This window comes from Gymnoscopelus microlampas, assembly GCF_963454915.1.
Source record: "Gymnoscopelus microlampas genome assembly, chromosome: 8".
Taxonomy (NCBI): Eukaryota; Metazoa; Chordata; class Actinopteri; order Myctophiformes; family Myctophidae; genus Gymnoscopelus; species Gymnoscopelus microlampas.
In genome coordinates this window covers 29,034,641-29,043,625 of record NC_139945.1, presented here as the reverse complement: position 1 = coordinate 29,043,625, position 8,985 = coordinate 29,034,641, and the positions used below count along the sequence as shown (strand labels likewise).

The window sequence follows — 8,985 nt, the reverse complement described above, 5'->3', positions numbered from 1 at the left end:
TTTTTTTCTTCATTTTTTTCCTTAGATACAGAGGGCCACTGCCTGAAAATAGGCCTAGCGGTTTACCCGGTTCAATTTACATAATGGTCTTTACATTATACTGTATGCTTATGGTTCACTATTTATACCAACTTTAGAAATGTGCATGTCATTTAAGTACCCATTTTTCAAGACTCGAGTTATCTTCAAATAATTCTTTGCTTTTGTTTTGAGCCACTTAAAAGTCAATAAATTATGTTCAAACCAGTTGTACATTTAACAAAGTGTCATGTAAGGTCTAAGTGGAAAAAAGTACATTACATTGATGTTTACAGACTAAATGCATGACTGACTTTCAACACGCGCATACTCCGAGCAGCCCGCACACAAACAATTACTTGCAAACACCATTTGAACCAAGTCTGCTTTTTCCATACTGTAGCATGTCGTTAAAGCACTAACGAGATATTGATTGATAGAAAAGAAAAGAGAGAGAGAGAGGGGGGTGGAAAGCATTTACACAGTCACAGTAATCAAAGGGTTATTGTGATCAATTCCTATTAACGTTTGAGTTGGCACCTTCCATCATGAGCAATAAAAATATCATACAATGAGGGAGCTTTTGCTTTGCATCGTGTAAACCACCCTTTGCAGGCACGAGCAAAACATTATTGACAGTGCTAATGTTTGGCATGACACATTATTATTTTTTGGTTTATATATTCCAACCAAGCAAAATAGTTTTGCAGAGCGCACAAAGTCACAGATGCAATATACTGTAGCCAGTGGGTACAGAAAAATAACTACCAACCAACATCTGGGGACATTTACCCGTTTCCCTCAGCCCAGGTAAGAATAGTCCAGTGGTGTAAAGTAACTAAGTACATGTACTCAAGGTATTTTTTACTTTACTGGAGTATTTCCAGTTTTCTGTACTTTTCCTTCTACTCCACTACATCTCAGAGGCAAATATTGTACTTTTACTCCACTACAATTATTTGAAAACTTTAGTTTTACTACTTACTGTGTAGATTTAGATTATTATTACAAAACATTAATTAACCACAAAACATTATTACAAAACATTATTAACCAACTCAGCCCTGTATATATTTTGCGCGTTTGAAAATAGCCGATCTACAATCTCACAATGCGTCGCGGTGCGACGCATTGTGAGATTGTAGATCTGAAATATATGATGTATACATTTGAAAACGTGTGAAATGGGACATTCTGCATAATGAGTACTTTTATTTTTGGTACTTTAAGTACATTTTGATACCAATACTTTTGTACTTTTACTCAAGTAAATTTAGAACTTTGGAATGAGTACTTTTTCCACCACTGGAATAGTCTACCCCAGTGTCGCTTACCGACAGTACATTTCTATTTCAAGCTAACAACTCCACCAGTTCCTCGCTTGAAAATAAGATTTTTTTTGTCAAGCGACACACCGTTGTGCGATGGATTAATAATTAAGACAGGGTGTTACGGATGAAAACAAACACCAACTGCCCAAGTTTTTTAGCACCTCTTTATATTTGACTATGCTTTTACCCCCTAGCACAATAAAATGGATGTTCTCTCTTGTTTGTTATCGTAGAAAGGCCAGTAACCTCATGTAATTGTACAGGTGGTGGTTAGTGGCTATTGTTGTTGTTGTTGTTTTGTTGTTGTTGTTGTGTTTATTCATCTGTTTGGCATGGGGAAAACATTGCAGTGCTTCCAGCCAGGCAAATAGGAGCAGCTGGTACCAGCCAGGAGAGACATTCTCAGGTGAGCAGGGCACAGACTTGGTTCCCGCAAGGGCTTTGATGAATCCACAAAGTAATCCCTATGTGACTGGCACGGTACTGGTACCCCCGTTGGTACACAGATGCCCCACTGTAGCGGTTATAATGAAAGGAAGGGGGGGTTGGGGCCTGACAAACGCAAACATCAATTATTTATCTGTTTCTGTGTGTGTGGGGGGGGGGGGGGCATTTTGTTTACGGTATGTGTACGTCGCGGTGTGTGAGCCGCATTGGATAGGAAGAGGGGCTGTAAGACCCCGAGGTTCTGTGTGAAAAGGGAGGCAGATATTTATCCCGTTTGTTTTCAGACGAGGATAAACGATGACGGCGTGCATTTTTGTTTTCTTCTTTACCCACTATGTGGTCATAATTGTAGAGTTTTGGATACTGTTGTATTAATGTGCAATGTAAGCATACTAAATTAAACAATGTATTGAGGACACTGCAGATTGAGATCCTATTATTTCACTGTCTGGGGGGAGGATCTGAATGGGAAATGAATGGATGGCTGGATGGTGCTAAGCAAGAAAATTGCAGACACAGGCAGACTTTTTTACGCTGCTCAAAAGCAGCATCACAATGTTTTGGTTAGTTTATTTTTCTTCTTTTGCCTGTCATCGTCTGTAGCCTGTCCGCACAGCCTTGCTTGAGAGTTAAGGCAACTTAGGTACCATTTCGTATTATACTGTACTGCAGGAGGCTGAGCCAGCTCCATTAAGCCAATAAGGGGATAATCAATTTCATTTAGAGGTGCTTTAAGTGATTTTTAAAATTTGATTTAAAAAGGTAAAACTATATTCTAGTATTTGTTTCTATAGAGTGTTTGTTCAGTAACAGGGGTCCCCTAATGTCTCCAGCTGTTTAGTAAATAGAAAATACATTTTCCGTTAGGTCACCAATTTCATCCAAACTGGAGAGAGAACCCATTCATCTCCTTCAATAGTGTAGTGTTCACATTTCAAATGTGTGTGCTCATTTTTTGTGCCATCACTTCCAGTTTGACTTGTTTAGCCTGTTATCTGTAGTTCTCTCCCCTGATTGGATGGACTTAGTATCCTGACCTGAACATATATGTTCTTGTTTACTAAAGAGCAGGGGAGATGGGGAGATCCCTGTTACTGAAGAAACACTCTATGGCAATAAATACTACAGTATGTGAATATAGAGCAATTTAACACTTAATTGATCAAAAACAAGCAAACAAAAAACTAATATCACTTACAGCCCTTTCAAATCATTTGATTTGACCCAAAAATATTTAAGCACATCCCATTCCTGTCACACCAATGTCCTGGATGGGCCTACATTATGTGTTTTCTTCTATTATGAGATTTATGACCCCATGTGTTTTCTTCTATTATGAGATTTATGACCCCTCTGTACACAGATATGGCCTGTAAATGAACACTGGATGTTTTCTGAGTGAGCGATGCGTACAATGTGCCATAGAAAACTGCTCACATGAATTACTCATTTCTTGAAAAAGACCAGCTTGTTTGAGATATGTTTATGTATGTTAGAGAGAGAGAGAGAGAGAGAGAGAGAGAGAGAGAGAGAGAGAGAGAGAGAGAGAGAGAGAGAGAGAGAGAGAGAGAGAGAGAGACAACAGAAGGAAAATGATTGTCTGCCTGTACAATGTTGATGCCACAGGGATTTGTTTTGCCCTAATACAGTGAGAACTGACTGAGAAAGAAAACTACAGCAAAAAATTATAGAGAGAGAGAGACAGCATTAGAGATTTATATACAGTGTGCTAAGTGCCAAGCTGGATTATCAGCGTTGAGACAGAGCTTTTTGTCTTAAGCTGTACAATGGGCGCCAATCCATTTGTAAAATTACAGTCCAAACCACTGCCACTCATGTGGAAAAACCCCATTCAAACATAATCATATGTAAAGTGCTTACAGCAACAACTTGCTTTTGTTGAGGAACGCTGTGCAGCTTCTTTGTTTTTCCAGAATATTGTTTCAGCTAGTTTCAGCCGCTCGTCATCCCATTTTAACGCAGTACAGCGGAAGATACTGAAGGAAAAATAAACATTATCTAATCGGATCAGCTACTGAGCAATAGAGACTGCAGTTGCAGCTACACAGTAAAACAAATAGACCCGACATTTGCACACTGTCTGAGTTGCAAATAGATAAATCACAACTGAGGATTTCACTGTGCATGCCTTAGATTTGACAAAACTAGACACATGACGTCATGATGGCGCGAGTCATTGTCTGATGTAGGCTACTGTTTTACTGTAATACGCTGCCATTTCACACAGCGCTGCTCCGTAGCCTTCGAAAGCTTGATCAAATAACAGATCAAGCTCATTCTATAAAGCATGATCGGACCAGACCTTGAAAGCAGCGCCGAGATTTGACTTGCTTTCATAAGGCTAAAAACAACGACATGTACCATTGTGATGAAATAGTGGCTGGACTGCAGACAGAAATAATACAGGGCTTAGGGGAAGGCCTTTTCTTTGCCTGGGCTGGTTCTACACAACATCGGGCAACGGTAATAAGCTCCAGACATTGATCTCCCATCAAATCTACCGTGAGCTGGTGTGTTGCAGCGCTCTGGCAAAATCCTAGATCAAAATAGCCTTTCTCATACCTTTTATTTTTTGAGCGGTGTAGCCGCTCCTATAAGTGGGTTTGGGACCGTCGTGAATAGACCGTCGTGAAAATGTGTCTTTCGCTGTACTGTGATTGGTTGACTCTATTCACACCCTTTGCTCAGTACTGTGATTGGCTAGCGAGACGCATGATGAAATTAATAACCTATAAATAGCACCACGTACTTAAAAAAAATTAAAACATTTTTAAGTGAGCTTCCATCACTGTGATGACCACTGTTGTTGCTAAATAACACCTCTCACTTCACACTGGGTGTGATTTTTTAATCCATATATCTGCACCTATAGCATTAACCATAGCGCATGTAATTTAAAAGGTGGAATTCTTAAAAAAAAAAACTCTATATCTTAACTCATTGACTGCCATTGTATACTCGTCATTTCACCCAAGGCTCACACCAATGAGTCACTCGTCATTTGGTGTTTTCAGTGGTTTACGCTAGAGGGCGCTGTTCCGCAGCCTGTGAATCATGATGATGATGAAGAGCAAAGCCAAAGATCACAACAAAATGGAGCTTGTTTCATTTAGTATTATAGGATTGATACAAATCTGTTTTTCTCTGCTTTCTGTTGCTTTTTGGCAAAAACAAGCCACATTGTTGCTAATCACCATCAGGGCCGTTAATAAGTTCATTAGCAAGAGCACAGCGTTCCAACAAAAAGCACATCTAAGGTGTTAAGTTGTTACAAGACGTGTGTGCACGCGCCCATGCTTCTGTGTGTGTTTGTTTGTTTGTGTGTCTGTGTGTCTGTCTGTCTGCGTGCGTGCGTGCGTGCGTGTGTGTGCGTGTGTGTAAAAACCTGACACAGATATAACATACTTGCGTGCTTTTCTACTAGTTCTGGGTGTTTCTGTGTCTCTTCTCTTCAGTAAAAAAAATTGAAACTGCATCAGTGACTCAACTAATGAATCCAATCTCGGATGTGTCACGCACTGTACAAGAAAATCACTTAAATGCGACAATGTGCCACCACTGACCCCGCAACCCATCAAAGGAACGGCGAATGATGGCCAAGAAAAAAACGAACAAAAACAACTGGAACCAAATACATTTTCATAGTTTGCTAATCATGTCCCATGGCGAGCAGCATGACTACAGTCAAGTATACACAGAAGCTCCAGTGTAAACAGTGACATTGACAACAGCAATGGGGAAAGCCACGCGATGAGGCGGCTTGAATAAACACCAAATGTTAATACAGATTGTTCAACAAAAAGGAACATCTCCCAGACATGGCCGATGCTCTGCGGGTATGGTTCAGAAAGAGTTGTTTACAGGTATACGACGTGCGTCAGAGGTCGCCCACCCCCCACCCCCTTGGCATTGGCACGGTGCCCTCCTGTGCGTGCAGCAGTGCCATAGAGTGTGTGGCTTTTCATTAAAATGTGGAGGTCATACATTTACACTTCGTCAGCCTTGACACAGTTCTGAATAGTCTCCTCAGAGGCTAAAAGAGACCGAGCTGCAAGGAAAAATGAGATACTCATTTTTCAATCAGTCTTCAGTAAGAATGACATCAAATAATGCTGGAAAATATGAGAACAGAACAGAGATGAGATGTGTCATATACACTGATACTCGTCTAACGTGGACGAACTGTAAAAGGATGCCTCAGGGCTTTGTGTTAAGAATACCCTCGCCCCCCAAAACTTCTCTGTTTAGTGCACAGGCCAAGATGCCACCGGGGGAGGGACGCAAACGGCCGTCATTTAAATTGTTTTGGCAAGTCTTTGGGTACATGTAGAGAGATTTGCTCCAGCTACACAGGAGGGGCAAGGTTCTGTAAGCCGAGCTCAACATCCAGCATGTGTTTGGGGGGTGAAGGAGGGACTGAAAAGTGGGCGGAATAAACAAACTTTCAAACAGCTACCACACGTGCACATTCACCGTTGTCCTGGATATGACGAGAGCAGCAGGATATTGGCTTGAACTTGCACGACTGCCAGATCGCCTCGACACTCAAAACGAGTATCAAGTATGAACGGCAGTCGACAAGAGGGCAAATAAAGATCTTTTGCCAGATGAGCTGATTGTCGTACACATGATCTTTTGTGGTACTCCAGCCTTCTGGAATTCTCTTGGCCCCTGTTCCTTCAATCAACATGTCTTGACTCTTGACGTTCCACCCTTGATTTCTCTCTGTGTAGGCCAAGAACCTCTGTGGCACAAAAAAAGGGAGTTGGTAAATGAGTTGACCGTGAAGAGAAATATAAGGCTTCTTGATCCACATGTCAGGCATTCTAAAAGTCTGAACAAGTCTGAATGGCGAATTAAAACCAGCCAGCTGCTGTGTTTCCACGGGTCCCGCAAGAAACGGCAACTTATTGTAAACAATACGCCCTCCCTTCTATTTATTTATCTTCTTTTTTTTTTTTTTGCTCACAGGAGCTCCAATCTCTCTTTCACAGTTCCAGCTCTCCCGGGCTGGGTTTGCTTCCATGTCCCTCGTGACCCCCGTGGACCCCCTCCGTTTTTGAGATGGCTGCCGGCGGGTCGTCAGACGTGGGTCTGCATGCGCTTCTGGAGGGGCCTGGTGAGGTCAGAGTTCTGCGACGATGACTGGGAGTAGTGGGAGGAGGAGGAGGCGGCCGACGCCTTGCTGTCCTTGTCGAACTGCACGTAGCCGTCCTGCTTGCTGTAGCTGCTGACGCTGCTGTCACACTGCGTGTCGATGAAGGAGCTGGAGTCGCTCAGCGAGGCTCGCTGGAACTCGCGCTCGCACAGCTCGATGGAGCTGCTGCCCATGCCCAGCACAAAGCGCTGGCCATAGTCGTACAGGCGGTTGGGGCCCGTGCCCAGCGTGGAGTAGATGTTGGTGAAGGACATGCCCGTCGGCACCCGCTGCTTGCCGAGTGTGCCGGTGCTGGTGGGCTGGTTCCTGGCCTCTGATGTTGCCTGGCTGGCGCTCATGGTCGGGGTGTGGTGCTCCTTGAAGGTGTTGACGCTGTAGTAGCCATTGGTGGGGTCCTGTTGAGAAGGAAGACAAAACGATTGAATCATGTGTGGATCTCTGGATTAGAGCCCTGCGTTGTGATTGTGATACCGCTGGTCGTGCAGGACTTGGCAGTTATTACGTTTTTGCAAGCAGAAGTTGTCTGTCTGTAAGACCTGCTTAGTTATCACTGATGAAGAATGAAATATACATTTGTACTCTAAAAAACGAAGTATCTCCAGAGGGAAGAGGGAAACAAAAATCCCTCTGTTTTTTCTTCTTCTCCTAGCTTAACATGAGCCAAGGTCAAACTGGCATTAATTACAATTCAAATTGTGGAATAAATAAGAAAGGAGGCATATGTCACGTCCAAGGAGAAACGCTAGAGGGCTTTTAGTTTAAATCACTTCCGAGGATGCCGAGGACATATTTGAAGATCCCTGTGGGCATAATTGAAGACTGTGGAGCCACTGTAAACAGCCCCTGATGACGCAATTGAAAACTGTTCACACAGAATCACTTTTGAAAGAGCCATGGCCAATGGGATAACTCCAACCCTTGGCTGACCGACAAAAGGTGTAACTTCATCAGTCAGAAGACTCAGTCAGAATCAGTGACAAACTCAGTCACCGAATCTCACCTTTATAGGGCTGGCCCTACTGTTGCAGTCCATCAAAAAAACATCCAATTAAGTGGGTGTTGATGACTCACAGTTTGGCAACCAGCGTGTCCCTGCAAAGTTCACTCAAATGCCGGCTCTTAATTAGACCCAAAACGGCCAGAAATACAAAAAAAACAGTTTCTTCATGTATGCAGAGACATGGCTTCTGAGGCCATGCACGGTGTGTAGCTGTTGGGCTCTAGGCACCAAGCCATTACTAAATGTCTGGCTGCGAGTGTGTGTGTGTGTGTGTGTGTGTGTGTGTGTGTGTGTGTGTGTGTGTTTGTGTGGAGTCTGCGTGTGTGTGCCGTGAATGGATACCAAATGTCAAGAGTTGAGCACAATGCCAAATCCCCACAGAGGAAAATGCTAATCATGGTGGAAATGACACAGCCCACGACAACCTGAGAGAGTCCTTGTTAGTCTCATTATTATCTGCTGTCAGGGAGAGAGACTGTTTGTGCCTGGCCTTTATCTCCTGCTCGGTCCCTTGTGCTCTCATCCTATGCACATCATCAACTAGGATCAAGAAAGCCAGTGCCGGTGGGAACAGGGCACAGACATGCGAGACAGTGTAAGAAAACTTGAGGGAGGCCGTCGGGAACATTCATTTGGACAATGGCATTAATAAATAGGACAAGATTTACTCCTCAGCCATTGGATCGGCTGTGCCATGCTTCAGAGAATCTAAATGGACCTTTGTAACCTTGATCGCTTAGGGCAGTGGCCGAAATCCAATGCAAATGGTGTTTCGAGACTTCAATATGCTCTTTGCAATTAACATCCTCCACCTTACTGACATGAATGCCAGGTTGAGGTGGGGTAAACTGTGCCTGTAGTGTGACACTGTAGCCAGAATAATTGAGGCATTTACATGGCAAAGCCCTGGGGTGTGAGGGGTGCTTCTAAGAGGACAGTACACTGACACATTTGCAAGCATATTTTAATGATGCCTTTCCCCACATGCCTTGTCATGTGTATTTAAAAAA

The 8,985-nt window shown here is 43.1% G+C and overlaps 1 protein-coding gene across 1 annotated transcript in view; it reads right to left on the bottom strand.

Moving 5' to 3' along the window:
• Nucleotides 1-6,613: 6,613 nt before the first annotated feature.
• The window catches only part of kirrel3b (kirre like nephrin family adhesion molecule 3b), a 270,450-nt gene continuing 268,078 nt past the window's right edge, over nucleotides 6,614-8,985 (bottom strand). Inside the window, exon 16 of the mRNA XM_084065415.1 lies at nucleotides 6,614-7,370. Within this exon, the coding sequence (XP_083921541.1) occupies nucleotides 6,900-7,370 (471 nt within the window). The 3' untranslated portion in view covers nucleotides 6,614-6,899. The remainder of the gene's footprint in view (nucleotides 7,371-8,985) is intronic.